Source organism: Lemur catta, chromosome 8 (assembly GCF_020740605.2).
Source record: "Lemur catta isolate mLemCat1 chromosome 8, mLemCat1.pri, whole genome shotgun sequence".
Taxonomy (NCBI): Eukaryota; Metazoa; Chordata; class Mammalia; order Primates; family Lemuridae; genus Lemur; species Lemur catta.
This window is the reverse complement of record NC_059135.1, coordinates 82,076,429-82,098,046: the sequence shown is the minus strand read 5'-3', so window position 1 is coordinate 82,098,046 and position 21,618 is coordinate 82,076,429. Positions and strand designations below refer to the sequence as shown.

Genomic DNA, 21,618 nt, shown 5'->3' with positions numbered 1-21,618 from the left:
TTTTAAGGATTATTTTTGACATGTCCATTCAGTTTCAAAACATTATGAATTTAAGTGGTATAAAAATCGGAACTTCTCCATGGGGTTTTTATGTTTGTTTCTCTTTTTGATTCATCTGTCTTTAGCTGGAAAATATAATAACTTGAGTGAATTTATCTCCTATAGCTGTGAGAGTGGCATACATATTTTGCACATCTGGAAATGAAAAAAAAAAGATACAGTGTAAAATTCTTGTGCTGTAGCCTCTTTCCCCTTAGAAGTCTATAGTAATTATTGTTTTCCTTAGGCTTGATTTTTGTTGATTTAAAGGAACATTTGTGCTTATAACATTTTTTTCTCATTTTGAATTTCGCAGAACTATGTGTGGTGGTTTCTTCTTTTGGTTACTATGGAGCTCATCTATATAGATCAAGTTCTTTATTCAGCTCAGGAGAGTGTGCTTCTGTTATCTTTGATTTATAACTACTCTTCCATTTGTTTTAGTCCCTTCCAGAGCAGTTAGTTATCTGTTGAGTATTTCTGTTGTGCTCTCAGTCTTCAATATCTGTTACCTTTTTTTTAAAGTAGTTTTTTCTCTGATTCTAGGGAATCTTTATACTGATATGATTTTTCCCCCAGTGTTAAATGTATTCCTTATTTCTAGTACATATTTTTACTGTTTCTTCATTTGTAGTTTTAAATGTTTTCATATCTTTCATAGCTATTTTTATTTCTGTGTGTCTTTCAGGCAGCTTTCTTCAGTCTTTGCTCATCTTATGCTACTGTTGAATGGAATATAAAGATAGAGAAAATATTTTCCTTTCCATTTTGGGTAGAGTCCCCCTTTCTTTTCCCTAGTAGTTTTTTTCCATAGGATTCATGCGGTTTTCTTCCCTTATTAATTATTCTTAAATGAAAAAAAGAATTCTCAGACTTGAGTCCCTATGTTGTAATGTAATCTGGAAACCTTCTTGCTCCTGAAAAGTACACTGCTTACCTAGCTCATTCTGATTTTGTCTCTTTCTTTTATAGACTTTCCAAGTTGCAAAACAAAATCATCTAGTCACTAATATCCTGGCTAGGTTATGAGGAGTTATTTATGCATCCAAATGGATGTAGTACAAGAACAGCTAACTAGGAGGAAATTTCATAATATAGTACCTCTCAGTAAGAAACACTTTGATAGGAATGCAATCTTATCAGAGTACCTGTTCGTCTGAGATAGATGTAGACTTTTGTGGAAATCTATATATAATTCTTACACAGCATTGCCTATCATATCCTATTCTGTGTTTTACTCCATGAAAACTTCTGAAGTCTGACAGATGAGTGACTAATATTTCTAGTTCTAACTTTGCAGACTTTTTGGTTTTCATGGATCTATCAATGAAAAGAAGAAGGAAGCTGAGTCAGATATTAATTGATGTCTTTAAGTTTCTGTGACACTTTGTGATTTTATGTTTATGATCCTACTCTTAAGTTATATGTTATTTTTGATTTGTGATATTTTGGAAAACGTGTCTTGACAAAATAATGTCTTATCTATAAATATTGTTTGTTTAGGTTTCAAGTATTATACGTTACAAAAGCTTATGATTTCAGTTCTTAAAAATTATTTGAAATTCTCACGTTTCCTTATAACCTAATTTAGGATAGTAATTGTTTTGTGACTGTTTAAACACATCTTCCATCTTGATGCTGCTAGACTTTATGATCAGTTAATCAAATTTCTTTATTTTATAGGCAAAGTACTCAACTTTGTAGGATACTGCATAAATTCTAAAAGACTGCAGTAAAGTGGCAATGTCTCGAGAACCCACCCCACCTCTACCTGGAGATATGTCTACTGGTCCTATAGCAGAAAGCTGGTGTTATACACAGGTACATGCTGTTAAAAATTCCTTACTTTATGTCACTTATAAAATTTACAGTATTTTAAGAACATTATTATGAAATACTTTGGCATAGATATTAGAAATATTAGAAGAGTGGATCATAGAGTATTTAACATGTGACAAGTTAAAAGCATAAGAGTCATCGTTATAAATGTGGTTTTCTGAATCTCTTAGGTTAAAGTAGTAAAATTTTCCTACATGTGGACCATTAATAACTTCAGTTTTTGTCGAGAGGAAATGGGTGAAGTGTTAAAAAGTTCAACATTTTCATCTGGCCCGAATGACAAAATGAAATGGTAAGATTTTTGTGTGCTTTGGATTTTTGTTTTTTGTTTTTGATGTGACCATCAGCTACTTGTGGTTTGATTATTATTATTGTTGTTCCTGATTAGGTATTAGTCTAATTTTATATTAGATTGGTAACACATTCCTAATAGTATGGAGAATTGTATAGAACTGTGGGGATATTGACAGGAGTGTTGTTTGTGATATTAACAAATGATTTTAGTATTGCCTTTCTCTTTTGAATGCTTCAAATATTCCTCCATGTGAGCTTATTGTTTTATTTTAGGTGCCTGAGGGTAAACCCAAAGGGATTAGATGATGAAAGTAAAGACTACTTGTCCTTATATTTGCTTTTAGTCAGCTGCCCCAAAAGTGAAGTTCGAGCAAAATTCAAATTTTCCCTTCTGAATGCCAAAAGGGAAGAAACAAAAGCAATGGGTAAGTGATTTGCAAACTGAGTGTAGAAGTCTCTGTGTAACTGTATGCTGTAACTTCGGTACCTTTACCTAGAAAAGTTGGTTTCTTTTTTTTTTTTTTAAGTAAAATCTGCTTAATCTAAATTATTTAATTTGACCATTATTTAATTTTAAATTCAGTTGTAGAGCTATAATTGTTTTACTAAGTCTTAAACTTACTAAAACATGCAAAAGTAATTAATAATATTAAAATTTAACTTCTTCATGTCCTAAAATGACATCTAACTAGAAAAATAGTTGCTGTTTAGGCAAGGTGCCTGGTTCAGTGCCTGGCATATATAATATATGTTCAGGAAAGATTTCTCTTCTCCCTTGCCTTTTTTGCCAAGTAATAAAATCTGAAGAACAATGAGAAGGAGATGGAATGCCCTGATATTTTGTCACTGGAATTTTCTGAGCCATGGACTGAGCACTAACTGAAAGGGAATGTTCAATGCAAAAATTATTTCTTAGTTTCAGGGTCTATTAAATTCAGTCCAAGATTCACATATATATAGCCTGCTGAAATATTGTAGCCCAGAGCTTCATAATAGAAGAGTATTGTAGGAAATATACATTATGCATAGTAGGAAAATATCTCTTGAGCTGCCAAATTAAATTTTAAATATTTTTTAGAAGTGAATCACAGAATCAAATAACTTGATTACAAAAACACCTCCACACACATGTTTTTAAATAAGATCTTTTACTGCCAAAGTAATTCATATTTTCACCTTGTGTCACCTTTAGGATAGTGGAGTGTACTTCATTTAGATTTATTGCTGGCTTTCTTTCCATCTTTTATTTTTTGTATAACAGATGGTGAATACTTTCTATAGAGGATCTTGTTTATTGTATAGTATATAGTTGTTGTACAGTAATTTAGACATTTGAAACATTTACTTCAGATATTTGTTAAATCTTTCACAAATTATACTAAAAACATCTTTTGGACTTCAGTGGAAATTTTTTTTAGGGGGGAGGGGATTATGTCCAGAGACTTAGGAATGATAAAGAACTTCATTTAGCTTTTTCACCAGTTAATGGATTTTTCTTAGTTGAGTAAAACTTAAATCAGTGGGATGGATGTGCCAGGAAAGCTTAAAAGATGTCTTACTGACTTAGAGCATCCATTTTTATAGGGAGAATTGGAAAATGAGATGTATGTTTCTTACCAGATTCTGATGTTAGATGATGAATAGTATGCCTATACCAACATACTTTGGCCCTATTTCATTGTTTTTTAGGGCCTAGGTTTTTAAAAAGATCTCTTCCTTCTCCATAGATTTGATCTGGCTTTTCTACTTAGAGATTCAGAAGTCTGAAATTCAGCTCATTGACAATGGCCAAAATTTGAGTAACCATGTGGACTGATCTGTTTCTATCTAACTTAACTCTTATAATATTTTATTTATGAACACAAATATCTATAATTTTATAATGGATTTATTGGCCAACTTTTATGTCTGTACATTTTATTTAACTGGGTTATGATTAAGAAACGTGTCTCTTGGATACTTGTTTTATTTAAACTACTGTTCTGTTTTCCACCAGAAAGCCAAAGAGCATATCGATTTGTGCAAGGGAAGGACTGGGGTTTTAAGAAATTCATTAGAAGGGATTTTTTGCTTGATGAAGCTAATGGTCTTTTACCAGATGACAAGCTTACATTATTTTGTGAGGTGGGTACATTTTTTACTCTAAAGAACTCCATGGTTACATTTAGTGATAATGGCAAAAGTATAAACTTGATTAATATTGGGTATACTTTAAAAATTAAGTAATTGGTATAATTTCATCAGGTTTCATTTGTAAATTCTTGATCAGAAAAAGCTGACGAGATTGTTTTACAAATCAATATGGTGGCCCAGTCTGAAAAAATTTTGTCATATCTCTGGCTAAAAATTATATGCACAATTATGCTACTACATACTAATTCCTTCCTCTTGAAAAGACTGTGGATGTCTTTATATGAACATTTGTAAGTATTATCTTCTTAATAACTTTGCAGAAATGGTCAATTTTTAAAAATTTTCAGATTGATCATATTAAACATTATTTCTTAGAGTTATCAGCTTGAATCCAAAAATATCTGAAAAAGATTAGGAAGCTTTCTGACTATTCAGGCAACTGGATTAATTTAATCAAATAGCATTCTAAGAAATAGTTCTTCAGCTTTTAAGATATGACCGTGTCTGTTGACAAACTTATGAGGTATGTTTATATACATAAAATGATATACTTTGAAAGTTGCTAGCATTGCTTTTGACAATAATTTATACTTAAGATTTGTTTTAATTTGAGGTTTGGATTTACTTTTGTCATTGTTACTGTCAAGGACTTTTACCTATATGAATTTTTAAGAATCCTCTTTGGAGTGAATTCACAGATGATATGTTAACGATACAGTTTATAGAGAATATACATCAGTAACAGTTTTATTGAAATGTTTAAGGCTGTTGATAATTTATATGAGAAAACCAGTTGAAAAGGTTATGATTAAGTAAACTCAAGATTAAATATATTTCAGCAGATTATTATCTCTTAGAAATATGATTACTGCTTAACTACTACTAAATTAGCTTTAATCTCTTTATAGTAAATGTGTAAAATTTCTTGGAAAGATTACAAACTAATTGTATGACATTATGTTACGTCAGAAGAATAATTGAAATATGGCCCTGGAGACTATGTAGTGCATCTTATTTTCAGCTAGACAAGTTAAATGAACTGTATGATGAATTTGTTATGAATACAATTACTTGGTTAACAAAGCACATACCACAAGTCTCTTGAGCAGCAAGGCTTATCATTAAATAATTTAGGGAAAAAAAAACAAACTAAATCATTTGTTGCCAATGGGCAGATATTCTAAGTAGTACTCTATATAAATATGTTATGCTATTTAACATTTTAGCACCCTAATGTAGAATCTTCTAGAATTTTTAACATGTTAATTTTTAAAAATGTCATCTAAGAGTTTTAAAAATACTGACCGTGGCTAGTTTTTTTTTTTTTTTTTTTTTTTTTTTTTTTTGTGAATGAACCTTTTTAGAAAATACTCGGGTTTTTTTTAGATTGAAAAAGGGTTTACAGATATTTTTCTAAGTATATTGTTCCGGAACCTAGACAACCAAGAAATTCAGAATTAAGGCTGAAATTAAATTTAAGACCTTTTTTTGATATGTATTTTTGAAGTATGTTTAGTATCCATATGCTAGATTATACACACTAGTGGCCCTCTAAAAATAAACCCATCATGACATGCATTTTTAAGTTGGCATTGATCAGATTCATTTTTAGATCCTGAAGTATACATTTTTTTTTAACTGATATAGACTTTTATACCCAGGCACCATATTTAGCATAGGTGGGCAAAAAATACTTCTAACCAACATTCTTCATGCCCTCCATCGTTTCTTCCATCCCTCTCACAGATGCCCTTCCTTCTACAGCATCTCCAGCACTGCTTGCAGAAGAGGAGGAAGCATTGCACTGCCCTACCTAAAGAAACTGCCTCCTCTCCCTCCCCTGCAAGTGGTGCTGTAGACAGGTAAGGCAGTTGGGGGCTACCCTTTTTGTGCAAAACATAGCTAAATCTTACAAGTTCCATACACTCGTCGAAGTGACCAGACATAGACAGAGATTTCTAGCAGTGTAAACAGCTCTGCCCTCTTTCTCCTAAAGTGGCATAGAAAACAGGAATTGAGGAATAAGTCGGAAAAATAAAACACTGGTTAGATTAATTCATCTTTTGAAATCTGACAGATTTTAAATACTCTAATATAGTCTACAAACCCATGCCATTCTATGATATACAGAAAAATACATATGCACAGATAAAATACAATAATGAGATTTTCATAAAGTTAAACTAATTTATTTTTAAGGACACATCTTTTTTCCCATCCTGTTTTTCTTTTGCTAAGATAGTGTCTTAGACCATTTTGTGTTGCTATAATAGAATACTTGAGACTGGGTAATTTATGAAGAACAGAAATTTTTTGGCTTATGGTTCTGAAGGCTGGAAAGTCCATGATTGAGGCTGGATCTAGTAAGGCACTTTTTGTTGCATTATAGCATAGAAGATATCAGAACTCATTTAAATAGACCTACTCTCTCAATAAAGGCATTAGTCCCTTTATGAGGGCAGAGCCCTCATGACCTAATCACCTCTGAAAGGTCCCACTTCTCAACACTATGGCATCGGGGATTAAATTTGCAACATATGAACTTTGGGGGACACATTCAAACCATAGCAGATAGTCCTTCTGTTACTTGTGATAGTGGGTGGAAGTTGGGTTTTATTTTCTAAAAAAAACCTTGGCAAAATGAAAAGTTGACTACCCTGTTTCTGTCACCAGATTTTTAAAAATGACACTTCTCTATGAAAGTAAAAAAAAGTCTAAGACCCTCTATTCTAGAAGCTAACGTGATATTGGACTGTTAAAAGTTTCTCACTTTAGAGCCAGTGCGGGGGTGGTTAGGCAGTTGATTAGAGTGGCAAAATTGTAGTACTGTGCAGCTTTGGATATTCCTGGCTTTTAGAATTAGCTGGAATATTCAGATTTTTAAAAATTGGAACCAGTAGTTACCTTAGTTCCACATGAGAGGAGACCCAAATTTTCAGCATAGTCACAGAATTGATTAGATCCCTCAGATATTCATCTTCAGTCTCAATTATGTTCTTGGGGTTGAGTCAAAAGCAAATATGAAAAAGGGATGTCAAATGAGTTTGAGGCTTTACTTTGTGACATTTGACAATTTTGAGTATTGTGCACTTTTCCTTTTTTTAATTTTTAAAGAAGAGCAAATTTGACCTCAGGAAAGAATCTCAGCCTTTTTCCTGAATTTTTTATTCTGGGTTCCATTCAGTAAGAGTGTTTATTACCTATATTTGAATACGTGACAGAGAAAACTAAGTTTTTATCATTTTTTTAAAATTATAGGTATCAAAAAAATAATCAGAATTCATTTCCTATCAATTTTTAATTAGATCATTAATTTCTGCTCCATAAATAGCCCCTTGGATACACTTTAGAATATGAACCGTTAATTATGTGTCTTAGTTAAAATTAGTGGTTGCTGTGATAATACTATGTAGACAGGCATGTCAGTACTATAAATTGTTCTGAAATGATTGCTTATACAAAATACAAATATGACATCAATAACTATGCCCAATAATGTCTGTTTTAACTTTTTATTTCTTTTATCACTTGATTTTTTGCCAAATTTTTACATTAATTATGTTATTTTTAAACAGTGTAAGAGACAATAAATAGAATTTAAGAAATCCTTTCCTAAATTAATTATATCATCACATTTTTATAACTCCAGTGCATACTTTAAGTCATTGAACAGATTTTTGGTTTCTATATCACTAGGTTATAATCAGGTAAGGAATGGTGAATTTTTTTTCTACTTTGTAGCTATTAAAATTTTAGAGATAATTTGAGTGATTAAAAACTATAGGATAGGAGAACCTTTATTGGTACATTTATATAGGTACATAATATCTTGTCTCCCCTGTTTAGAAAAACATCTCACAAGATTGTTGTGATGATTGCTTTTTGATCATAAAATGTTAAAGTAATTTACTACTAATTTTAAATAATACCAGAAAAGTATTGTTTTGTACAAAAATCCATAAAAAAGGAAACTGGAGATTTAGATCTAGTCTTCCTTTGCTACTAACTAGCAGTGTGATTTACCTTGTCTTGATCTCACTTTGAAATCTCTTTATAAAATAAGATGAATTTTATGATTTCTGTGACACATATGATTTCAAAGTGTTAACGTGCAAGTTGGGGGGGAAATGTAATTAATAAAAATATGCTCTAAAAGATTAAGATTTTCCAATTTTTCTTTAGAAGTGTCCATTCATTCACAGAAGATATATGTTTGTATATTTGAGTGAACTGGTACTTCTAAGACTTAATACTCTAAATATTTTACCCTGAACCATTATTATACTTTATGTTTCACATGTTAGTAGTTTGGTCTGATTTACCCATTTCTAATTTATATTTTCTACATAGTTTACTTTGTTTATGTGTGTCCTTATTTATACTTTTATTTAATAAAAACCTTATGAAATGTTTTTAAATGAATGCAGCTATCTATTGTTTCATAACAAATGTCCCCAAAACTTAAAAGAATAGATAACTAATGGAGCACTTTTTGTTTATTGTTTTTCTAAAAGGCTCATTTACTCTGAAACATTTGCTTTACTAGTTGAGATATTATTTTTTTAATTTATTAAATGTAATATGAAATTTCCAATAACATAGTAGAATACCTTTTCTTAAAGGTGGTGGTACACAAGCAAGACTTACGAATAATGTGTTAGGATTTATTCAGTATATAGTCATCTTTAATGGGAGATAATTTAATCCATATTATGTTGGAATCTACATAAAAGTACTGTAATAATACCAACTTTACTGATTATTTCATAGGTAAATAAAAAGTGTACAAATAGAACTAAATTATATTTATATTGCTCTTATTGATTTTCCATAAAAGATTTTTGTGAACTTTAATAATTGCAATTGCTTTTGTGGGAATGTTTGTTCCTTAAAATTTAAATCAATTGTACTGTGTATTTAACTCAATTTTACTAGAGTTGAAACATGTAGGAATAACTCTTTAAAAATTTTCAATTTACATATCGTAGACTGTAGTTTTATAACCTGTTTTTATATTGTAAAAAGTTATTAAGAGCTTTATACTATGTTTATTGTACATAGTATAAAATATAAATGTTACCAAATCTGAAGCATGAAAAAATAAAGGAATTTCTTCCTCTCTGTACAAAAATGTCTTCTCTTTGTTTGAATTTACATCATATTGTGGCTTTTCTGTTGAGAATTATTTTTTGTAATTACTTTAATAATCAGACATTCCAGTCAATTGGTAAACCATTCATTTACATAAAATGTCACTATTGAAAAAAGATCTATATTGTTTCTAGCTTTTTAAATTATATTTCTCTTTTAAATTGTATCCTTAAATTCATTTCCCATATAATAGGATTTTTGATCAAGAATACATTGAATTATCGAAATGATCTTAAACATAAAAAAATTAAGTTTAGACTTACTAATTATTGATATTATTTTGTGAAAATGTTTCTCTTGCTGTCCCTTTTTTATTAGGTGAGTGTGGTCCAAGATTCAGTAAATATATCAGGACATACTAATACAAATACTTTGAAGGTGCCTGAATGTCGACTAGCAGAAGATTTAGGAAATCTCTGGGAAAACACAAGATTTACAGATTGCAGTTTCTTTGTGAGAGGAAAAGAATTTAAAGCTCATAAATCTGTGCTTGCAGGTACTTTCTATTTTGGGGTAATATAGTACATTTTCTAAGATAAGTTTATATGTAAAATAATGATGCTTAATCTTATTACAGCTCGATCCCCTGTTTTTAATGCAATGTTTGAACATGAAATGGAAGAAAGCAAAAAGGTAAACATGGCTTAAAGGCTAATATTTAATTTCTACAAATGTAAAATAGTGGAATGTATATTTTAAAAGCAATGGTGCATGATCTCATACGGTGGTAAGTAGGGAAAAATTTTAGAAACAAATAGATAAGGAGAAAAATGTGTTCTATAATAGAACAGTGGATGTAGCTCAATGTGGATGCTCAGTGAATATTCCAAGTAACAGCTACTTTTATGCCTCTCTGGTAGGTAAGTAAATGGGTAGTTGTTACCTAGAAGGACTGTTCTGGTCGATAACTATTTGAGAGGTCTCTGGTTAAGATGTATATTGCCCCTTTCTAGAATTTGTGGGTTGATTTTGGAATTCATTTTTTAGCAACAAAAATAATGTCTACATTCTTTTGATTACTAAGATAAAAGGATATTTATTAGATTTAACACAATGGACATAGATTACATCAGCATTATTGTACACTAGCTATTATCAAGATATTACCTATTTGGCTCTTGCAGATGATTCTCTTTCACCTGTCATCTCGAAATGTAGTTATGTTAGAGATCAGAGGCTGAGGCATTGCTGGTTGCATAACATGTGAGCCTTAGGGCTCCAGTTAGACAACTCCAGAGTTTATTCATGTGGTCCAGCTTAATTCTTTCTGCAGAACTAGAGGCTGCAATAAAATAGCCGGTTGGTCAGAGAACGTGCTGTGATCAGCCTTCTGGTCACTTCCAAGTGGGGAAGACATCAGTGGTTTCAGATGTTACTGGCAGCAAAGGGTCAGAAAAATTTGTTGTTGTTTAGAGTTAGACATTTAGCTTCATTGATCTCAAGAGAGAAACCAAATGCAAAGATAAAGAAATAAAAAAGTACTAGTCCTCTTTGGACTTGAGTATGTTTCAAGTTAGCAAGGAAGTGCCAGTATATAAGAATACATCCCATTTTTGCAAAAGGGAGAGTTCTGAGGTAGTGAGCTCTGTTATTGTCTGAAATACCTGGACCTACCTTTTGCTTAATGTTGGGAATAGAACTGTTGGTCATAGGTCTTAGTCATTGTGTTAGGACCTAGGAATTCAGCAAAGAAAAAGTTCATAGCCATTATCCTTTAGGACAGATGTCAGAAACTGAACACAGATGCATTTTGTTTGGCCTACAGTGTTGTTTGTTTGTTTTTAAGCTCTTTAATGAGAAATTGGGGCTTATACTCCCACATGGTAGTACTTGGCTTGGTCCAAGTATCAGGGTATGGGCTCTACAGCTGGTCACGGTTCCCATCTCTCACACAATATATGCTTCTTGCTTCTTACACTTGCCTACTTCACTTTGCCTTATTACCTTAATGAAGATTTACTTACCTAGATTTTAGAAATATCTGCATGTGTGTATTTGTGTTATAAACTTATTTTAGTGTAGATTTGGGGCTTTTAAATTACTGTCAGAGATTCACTTTGGTTCATTTGTGTGTGTATTTTCTCTAAGTTTTTTTGTGTGTTGTTTTCAATATCAGAATCGAGTGGAAATAAATGATTTAGACCCTGAGGTATTTAAAGAAATGATGAGATTCGTTTACACAGGGAAAGCACCAAACCTTGACAAAATGGCTGACAACTTGTTGGCAGCTGCAGACAAAGTAAGTAATTAGGTCTTAAAGAACTGAAAAATATCCTCAAGATTGATGTATGTAGAAAGCAATCATCAAATGAAAACTTCAAATAACTTGAATTAATCTCTACTATTTATAGATGGCTCCTCAGAGTTTTATGAAGTAGCATATAGTGGGATAATATGGAAATGAGATTTTTTAAAACAATCCACAAGATATAAAAATATCTTGAGCCAAGAAGAAGTGATTTTTCCCCCATGGGAGATTAAACTGAAAACTCATTAGTTTTGAGTGTATATTTATTTATTCCCTTTTATAGAACACACACAATGGCATATACAACTTATTGTAATTTTCAGGTATTCTTAGTTTTAAGGCATAGTGCATGATCTTTTTAAAAAACGAGAAAATATTGGGTATTTTGTATAATTTAATTCTCTATATTCATAGATTTATTTTTTAATATGACAAGAGAAACAGAAAAAATGTTAACAATTTTATAATACTCTTTTGGTGATTTCTTAAAATTAATGAAACCATAAAAATATCAGAGAATCTCAAAACCAGTGGTTCTCAATCCTAAAAGCATATTTGATATATAAAGCACACATATATGTGCATGTAGATAAATGGATTATGTGCTTGTGTGTGTGTATATACACACCACTTGAAAAATGTTACCATTGGGGGAAACTGGACCAAGTATATATGGATCTATTATTTTGTAAAACTACTTGAATCTACAACTATCTCAATAAAAGTTTAAATTAAAAAACACCATTTACAATAGCATCAAAAATATTAAATACATTGACATAAATCTGACAAAAGATGTTTAATATTGAAAATTATAAAATAATGCTAAAAGAAATTCAAAAAAACCTAAATAAGTGGAAAGATAAGTCTTGTTCATGGATTGAAAGTCTCAAATTGTTAAAATGTTGATTCTCTTTAAAATTGGTAGTATAATCAAGTGTCCCTATCAAAATCCTAGTGGCTTTTTTTTTTTTAAGACGTTGACAAGCTGATGTAAAAATGTACATGTAAGTGCAAGGATATAGAATGATGAAATAACTTTGGAAATGAAGATTAAAGGACTAACACTGCCTGATATCAAGACTTACTATAGGACTTCAGTTATTAAGGCAGTGTTGTATTGGTGTCAAGACAGACAAATAATGAAATAGAGAGTACAAAAATAGGCCCTCATATTAATATATGTGGATATTTAATTTTTGACAAAAGTACAAAGCCAATTCATTGGAGAAAGGACAGTCTTCAACAAAATGGTGTAGGAATAACAGAATACCCCTATGTGTAAAAAATGAACTTTGGAACGTTCCTCACACCAGATACAAAAAGTAATGCAAAATGAATCATGAACCTAAAGATTTAAAACTTCTGAAAGAAAACTTAAGAGAAAATCTTTTTGATGTTGGGTCAGGCAAAGATTTCTTAGCTTTTACACCAAAAAACCTGATCCATAAAAGAAAAAAATGATAAAATGAACTGTAATAAAATTTTAAACTATTTTTCTTCAAAAGGCATAGGAGAATAAAATATTTGCCCAGTGCAAATCTGAGGAACAACTTTTATCCAGAATATATCTGACTATTGTATTCAGACTGTATAAAGAACTCCAAAAACTCAATTATAAGAAAATGTTATTTCTCTTCCCAATCTCTAGTAGCCACCATTCTATTCACTACCTCCTTGAGATCAATTTTTTTTTAGGTCCCATATGTGAGTGTGAAAATGCAATATTTGTCTTTCTGTGCCTGGTTTATTTCACTTAAAATAATGTCCTCCAGATCCATCTATGTTTCTGCAAATGACAAAATTTCCTTCTTTTTCATGGCTAAATGATATTCTGTTGTGTACATACACCACACCTTTTTTATCCATTCGTCCCTTGATAAACACTTAAGCTGATTCCACATTTTAGCCATTGTGAATAATGCTGCAATAAACACTGAAGTGCAGATATCATCTGGTTACATTTTATGTCTTTGCCTCACCCAAGCAAAGTTTAGAGGCATACCCTTTCCCTCTACAATGCTCACCATGTCTGTGACCATTAGTTGTGAGTTTGCGCCCCCTACACCCCCTAATTCCTGGAGAATATTACTACCATGTGAGCACCATAGTGTTGATCAGTTAGTACCAATTTGACGGCGAGTACATGTGGAGAGTATTCCTCTGATCTTCCGATACTTCACTGAGGATAATGGGCTCAAGCTCAATCCAGGAAAATATAAGAGGTACTAGATCGCTGTCATTTCTTATAATTCAGTAATATTCCATTGTATACATACACCAAATTTTAGTAATCCACTCACGAATTGACGGGCACTTGGGTTGTTTCCACATCCTTGTAATGATAAATGTTTCAGGTGAATCATGTCCCAATTACTCTGATTTGATCATTATATGTTATATGCTTGTATCAAAATATAACATGTACTTCATGAATAATTATTATGTATCAATACAAATTGAAAAAAATAAAATAAAAAACATTATTTCTAAAAATGGACAATATTTTAGCAGTTTCTGAAATAATGTCAATGAAATACATTAAAAGATACTCAACATATCAAAGTCATTAGGAAAATGTAAATTAAAACCATCGTGAGATACTTCTGTGTACCAATTTAATGGCTAAAATTACAAAGACCATACTAAGTGTTGTCAAGGTTGGTTGTGGAAGAATTAGGACCCTCATACACTGCTAATGGGAAAGTAAAATGGTACAACCACTTTGGTAAACCATTTGGCAGTTTCTTAAAAAGTTAAATATAAATTTAACCTATGAACCAGTGAGTCCACTTTTAGGTTTTTAGGCAAGAGAAAAGAAAGCATATACAAAGACTTGTACATGAGTGTTCCTGGCAGCTTTATTTTTAATAGCTAAGAACTGGAAACAAACCAGATGTTCACCAAAAGGTGAATGGATGACTACATTGTGATATCTATATATGATGGAATAAAAAGGATTGAACTTGATATATAAGCAGTGACATGCATGAATCTCAATCATACTGAATGGAAGAGCCAGATTAAAATGAGTATATATTATATGATTCCCTTTATAGAAAACTCCAGAAAATGCCAATTAATGTATAGTGATAGAAAGCATATCAGAGGTATTGGCTGGGGTAGGGTAAGAGGGAAGGATTACAAAGGGGTAGGAGGAAACTTTTGGGGGATGATTGGTACATTTACTATTAATATGTTGAATTGATGGTTTTATGGTGGCATGAACTTCTCAAAGTATGAACTTTATGTGCACTTTACTGTATATCAGTTATACCTCAGTAAATCTACTAAAGATGTTATGTAACATATATACTATTAAATGCAAGAATTTTTAGTGATTGTGAATATGATCTTTTTAGCATTATAATGAATTCATTCTTTCAGACTGAGTGGTGACAACTTGCATTGTACTGGGTGATATATTCTTGTGTTTGAAATAGTAGAGAAGAGAAATATACTCATTAAGAATATTGATCGGGGAGATGGGGGTGGGGGGAGAGTATGGGGGTATAACTACATGATGAGTGCGATGTGCACTGTCTGGGGAATGGACATGCTTGAAGCTCTGACTTGGGGGGATGGGCGGGACATGGGCAATATATATAACCTGAACTTTTGTACCCCCATAATAAGCTGAAATTAAAAAAAAATTCACAAAAAATGATTATGCAACTTGGAGGTATCTCTACTAATGAGAAATAAACAAAGTAAAGCAAAAAAAAAACAATATTGAGTAATAATGTAGTTTTTTTAGCATAAACCCTACTTTAAAAATACCCTCTATTTTATGGTTATGCAAATTGAAATTCCCTAAAGAAAAGTAGTCTTTCTCCTGAATGCATTCATGCATATTTTCTTTCTATTAGGTTGAAACAATGACTTAAAGAATTTTAAAGTAACCTTTGTTAAAGATAATCTGCTTTAGCTTTATTTTCTAAGTTACAAATATATCATGTATTTGGAAACTTAGTTGTAGTAAATGTTTAACGGTTGTTTTCTTTTTGGATAGTATGCACTGGAACGGCTGAAGGTCATGTGTGAAGAAGCTTTGTGTAGTAACCTCTCAGTAGAAAATGTTGCTGATACCCTTGTCCTTGCAGATTTGCACAGTGCAGAACAGTTGAAAGCACAAGCCATAGATTTTATAAATAGGTAAGCTATGCTTATAATTTCAGTGGGTATGACACCTTCAACATTTTTTCACTGGACTTTTTTGTTAAGTGTGTTTAAATCTTCAATGCAGGTGCAGTGTACTTCGACAACTTGGGTGTAAAGATGGGAAAAACTGGAACAGCAAGTAAGATGACATCAGTTTCTGACTTAAAGTTGATCTGCTTAAATGAAATTGTTTGCATAGCCTTTTGTTCATTTAAAATAAGTATGAATCCAGATGTTAATTTTTGAAGCAAACTGCCAGTTATTTAAAAAAAAAATTTGACTACTTAGTGGATTCCTGAGGTTATGCTCCCTTGTAGATCAGCTTCTCATGCTAACTGTGATAAATGCTCTCATTTCTTAAGCACGTATGCCATGTGATATATAGCTGAGTCCAAGTATTATAAGGACTGCTAGAGAGCTAGCCCCTGCCCCTTCAGAAAGCATTTCTAAAAATGTGGGAAAGCCAGTCGCAGTGTCACATGCCTGTAATCCCAGCTACTTGGGAGGCTAAGAGGAGAGGATCCTTTGAGCCTAGGAGTTCTAGAACAGTTTGGGCAACATAGTGAGGCCCTGCCTCAAAATATAAATAAATAAATAAAAATTAAAATGTGGGAAATAGTCATTTAATCCTGTAAGGAATGTACCCTTCAGATTTGCTTAAAAAGCCTTTCCATTTGAAGGCTAAGTCACTGCTTCTTAGGTTAGCCCAAGTAGATTGCATCATATGCTGTCTTAGGCTAGCTGGCTAATATTCCAAAAGTGGTAGCAATTTCATCTTTCCTTTTCCCTGGTAAATCTATAACAGTTGGATAGTTGCTATATCTTTCTAAGCCTGGATCTTCTGAATATATCATTCCCTACTTTTTTCCCTTCCCATTTTTAGCGACTTTTCTATTTTTTGTAATTGAAATCAAAAAGGGAAGGGTTGACAGGTTGAAGGTTTTGCATCTACCTTTTATCAGTTTTGCCTATAAACCCTTAAATTCCATTTTCCCAAATTATCAAAAGTTGATATAAGAAAGTAAAAAAAAGAATTGTGTTAAAGTCAATAAAATAAATTATTTTGTTGACTTAATTATTCCCTATTGCTTTCGTCTATTTTGATATATGTAAAGTTGGTTAACTGAATTTCTGAAGTTTGTGAATTTTGTTTTCTAAAAGTAAAAAGTAATGATTACTTTAAAATTATTGGTTGTCCTATATATTGGTCAGTATATGATAATATTATTTCATTATGGTATGTGGTAGGATCCTAGAAAAAAAATTTTTAATTTAAAATATACTATGTTAGCAGAAATGACAATTTCGTGATATTTTGTACTTAGCCACTTTCAAACTATAGTTTTACTCTGCTAAGGAAATACTTTACATTATATAACTTTTTCAATGTCAAAAAAATTAGCTTATTTTATACTTCCTGGAGAAGCTGTTTTGTACATACAGACATTCAGTAGCTAATTATTAATTGAATTAATAAATGTAGAGCTCAGGTATATTAAGAAGTAACTAAAGAAGTATCTATGTGATTCTAAACAACTAGTTGAAATTTTAAACATAATGGCACAGTGGTAATTTAATATTTGTTCACTTAAAAAATTGCTTTATTGATGTTAGCTACTATTAGTTCAAAAAATATTAACCTAGTATCTATTGTGTCTCAAGCACAATGCTAGGGTGCTACATATAAAAAAAATTTTGAGGGAAAATCTTGCTCTTCAGAAATTTATCTAGTGGAGATAAATATATGATTATATATCAACTCATTAGAATATGATAAGTAATATGATAGAGGAAGCTATGGTACAGGCACTTGACTAAGAATAAGCCTAGAAATTTAGGGATGGCTTTCAGGAGATGACTAAACTGAATCTTAAAGCATTAATAGGAGTTAGTAAAACTAAGAAAGAAGTAGCCAACATTGCAGACAGAAAGTATAGCATGATCCAAAGTATAGAAGAATAAAGTAGCAGTTGATCATTCATTTGACAGGTACTTATATTTTATTGTCCAATAAGTTCCCAAAGCAGTTTACTCAGTATGATGAATATAGTGGTGACCAGCACAGATCTTTTCTTTGCCTTCATAGAGTTAATGGTTTAGCAGCAGATTAAACAGGCAGTTGTAATAAAGTATGAGAAAGAATGTATAGCATATCCATAGAAGCATATGGTAAAGGGACCTAACCTAATCTAGGGGTCAGAGGAAGCGTTTTCAAGAAATTGTTGTAAAACTGAAGGCCAGAAATATTGGTAGGAGTTACCCTGGTGAAGAAGAGGGCAGAGAGGAGGAAAAGTATATCCCAGGAAAAGGATATGCAAAATATTGTTGATGAGAAAAAGCAATATAGAGTGTGTGTGAGTGTGAGAGAGAGTGCATGTGTGAGAGAGAGAGAGAGAGAGAGAGAAGGAAAGGGAGGAGGTGTAGGTAATGAGAAGCAGTTGGAGAGAGTAGGCAGAGGTCAGACCTTGGAAGGCTATGTAAAATAACATTAGGCTTTTAGATGTTATTCAAAGAGTAATGGATATCTAATAAAGGGTTTTCACCTAGGGAGGGGCCTGATCAGGTTTGCATTTTTAACAATCTTTCTACATGCAGGGTAGAGAATGGATTCTGGGGAGGTTGGGGTGACAGTATTAGCTGAGGAACAAGGTTAAATACAGGTAGATCAGTTGGAAAGTTATTGGAGTTGTTCAGGCAAAAGATGAGTGAAATTAAACTTGATTGGTGACTGTGTGACTAGAGAGCAATGAAAGTATATAAGAAGTATTTTGAAGGGAGAATCCATAATATATGGATATTATTTGGGTGGTGGGTGGTATAAGGGAGAGAAGAGAGGAGGCAAGGATGGGTAGCTAGATTTGTTGCTTAAGCAATTATTTGATTGCTCAGTGAGAGCATGTTGTACATAGAGCACAATAAATAGTTTAGTATCAGAGTATAAAATGCCAGAGCATGGAAGTGGGAGGCAGAAAGCTAGAGAGGGGAAGTAAGGAACCAACCATAAGGAGCCACGTTCTTCTTTCTAAAGGACTTGGATATAGGCAATGTGGAATAATAGAAAGGGGTGTGATACAGCCATATTTATATTCCTAAGATAGCATTATGGAAGCTGGATTTGAGAGGAGCAGAATAGGAGACTAGAAGACAATTTAGGAGACTGTTTTAATAATCCAAATGTGAGATGGTATGTGCCTTTCCCAGGGATTCAAGACATCTTTCAAGCCTCAAGCTAGGGTTTTGATGACTGGAGAGGACAGAGTCCAGATGTTTCCACAGTTTTTAACTTGAATCACTAGGTGATGGTGGAAGCTTCAGCTAATTGGAAATGTGTGGGGAAGAAATGGGGTTTGGGGTGATAGATGGTGAGTTCTCATCTGATAATCCTGAATATATGGGTCTTGAGGCACGTCCAGGTAAAAAGAGCAGGTGGTTGGAAACAAACCTTTTGGGAGGCCTATGATTTAACAAACTAATAGTTATCATCATTGAATATGATAGTTAAAATTATGAAGAATGCATGAGGTAGAATGAATAATGCATGTTAAGGGAGAAGAACAGAAGGCAAAAGTTTGAACTCTAGAGAAAACCTGCCTTAATAGAGGTAGGTAAAAGAAGAGAAAGGGGCTCTTGAAAAAGCTGGCACAGAAATGGTAACAATGACAGTAGAACTATGGAGACAAGTTTCACATACTTCAGGGGAGTAGAACTTCCAGAAAAATTTAATAGTTGTAACAGAAAAAAACAGTCAGATAAAGATGATATTTTAATAAAGCCAAATGGTTTGAATACACAAGAGAGGTAGACAGTGTTCAAACATTTTGAAATAGACAAATTTATAAAACTTAATTGACAATGTAGCAATGCATTTTGAAAAGTATTCTTTAGTAAACATCTCTTAATTTTATTTTTCAGCCAAGCAACTGACATAATGGAAACAGCAGGGTGGAAGTCCATGATTCAGTCTCACCCTCACTTAGTAGCAGAAGCCTTCCGAGCACTAGCATCTGCACAGTGTCCACAGTTTGGCATTCCACGCAAACGGCTAAAACAGTCCTGAATCTTCCATGAACAGTAGAAAAATGGAATTGACTTTTACTCCTCCAGGTCCAGAAGGATTCTAATACACAAACCATAAGCAAGAGTTGTTTCTGTTATTTTGTCCACAGAACAGAAGCTGAAAAGCATATTGCTTACATTTCAGGTGGATAATTTATGGTTTATTCTTCAGCTTTAAATTAGACTGATTAATTCACTTCAAGGCCTTAAATTATCTTTGATGACTTCTCTTGTTCATATAATACTTTAATTTTTTTATTGTGCCTTGTCATTATGACCAAGGCTATGCAGGATTGCACTAGCTCCATAATGCAGTAATATTGATATCTGAAGATAATAAGTTTCAAAAGGATCTTCCATTATTTTGAGAAAGAAAAATGAATTTTATAGGGATTGTCCTACGCTATCTGAAAGTTCAAAACTAGGTTCTCCTTAAAAGCACTTGTTGGAGATTACCAGTAATGTCTTCTCCAGTCTAAGTTTCTATAAATATAGGAGAACCTGCTTACCTTCAAGGTAAGTTATGGCAATACACTGCTTCAATTCTAATTTATTTTTCATTTCAGGGGGCAAATATGCAATGAGTTGGCCCAGATTTTTAGTAAAATTTGTGATGTTTGTATGTATGTTAACTGTCCTACAAACTGTGGGTTTATCCAAGTTTACAATGATTGAGAACTGATTGAGGTTTAGATTTCATGAAGAAAGCATGTATTATGCGGAAGTAATTTTTTTTTTTAATTTATAGTGACCTACATTTATATGAAGAATTCTGTTAAAAGTAAGGATGACCAAATGTAAATTTAATGAGTGGGCCAATTAAGAAAGATATATATGCACTTTTAATGTGTAACTTTTGTATGCTGAATGGCACATATATTTTTTTGCTTTTGAGGAAATTAATAAGGTATAGTTAATTGTGTCTTAACTTTTGAGAGAGTTTTTTAAGACAGATGGAGGCAACTGGGATGTTTGTGATAATAAATAAGAAAGATATCCTTGATTATAATTAAATTGGTTTGGATTACAGATGATTCATTATTGAATTTACTCCTGTTTTATCACACTTTGGAAAAGGCACCTGAACAGTAAATGAATCCTGGATAGTCTACTCTCCTTCAAACAATGAACTGATACCATTTGCCTATGGAAGATGCGTACTAAAGGAGAGAACCCTTAGACTATGTCAGGCCACACTATGAACCTCCCCCCACCTCCTTGTTTTCCCCTTTGTGTTTGAGTTGCTGTACTAACATTGTGGATGATATTGAAATTCTGCATAATGTGAACAGGATAAACTATTTATAAACTGCTTTTCATGGGCCAGTTCTTTATTATAAATGAATTTTAGCTTTAAACACATACACACATTCAGTGTTTGATAGTTGCGTTTCTAATGGAAGTCTGTTCTGGTGCATTGTCCTGGAGAAGCAGGAGCGACCAGTGTCAGGGCACCACGTCTGACTTACTGTGATAGTGACAACATGCTTCTTAGACAACATTTACATTTGACCACAAGGGAAGAAATGGGTCACTGGAAAAAAATGCATATGCCTATAAGTTTGAATGCATAACTTTATTCTCCAGATTAACATTTTTATAATTTGTTTATTTAATTTTTGAATTCAGGACAAAAGAAAAAAATGAAGCTTGAGGTTTTCAAATAGATTTTATTTTTGTGTCTCTTTTTAGGTGTT

At 32.3% G+C, this 21,618-nt stretch overlaps 1 protein-coding gene across 5 annotated transcripts in view; it reads left to right on the top strand.

Moving 5' to 3' along the window:
* The window catches only part of SPOPL (speckle type BTB/POZ protein like), a 59,476-nt gene extending 38,241 nt beyond the window's left edge, over positions 1-21,235 (top strand). For 3 of the 5 annotated variants that reach the window (XM_045558880.1, XM_045558878.1, XM_045558879.1), the window contains 10 exons: positions 1,723-1,860; positions 2,049-2,170; positions 2,446-2,597; positions 4,169-4,296; positions 9,775-9,952; positions 10,034-10,089; positions 11,573-11,695; positions 15,717-15,859; positions 15,951-16,004; positions 19,778-21,235. In XM_045558880.1, the coding sequence (XP_045414836.1) occupies positions 1,783-1,860; positions 2,049-2,170; positions 2,446-2,597; positions 4,169-4,296; positions 9,775-9,952; positions 10,034-10,089; positions 11,573-11,695; positions 15,717-15,859; positions 15,951-16,004; positions 19,778-19,922 (1,179 nt within the window). In that variant the 5' untranslated portion in view covers positions 1,723-1,782 and the 3' untranslated portion in view covers positions 19,923-21,235. Of the gene's footprint in view, positions 1-1,722; positions 1,861-2,048; positions 2,171-2,445; positions 2,598-4,168; positions 4,297-9,774; positions 9,953-10,033; positions 10,090-11,572; positions 11,696-15,716; positions 15,860-15,950; positions 16,005-19,777 lie in introns of those variants that run through there. The other 2 variants (XR_006736773.1, XM_045558881.1) reach the window with 2 other exon arrangements.
* Positions 21,236-21,618: the final 383 nt, after the last annotated feature.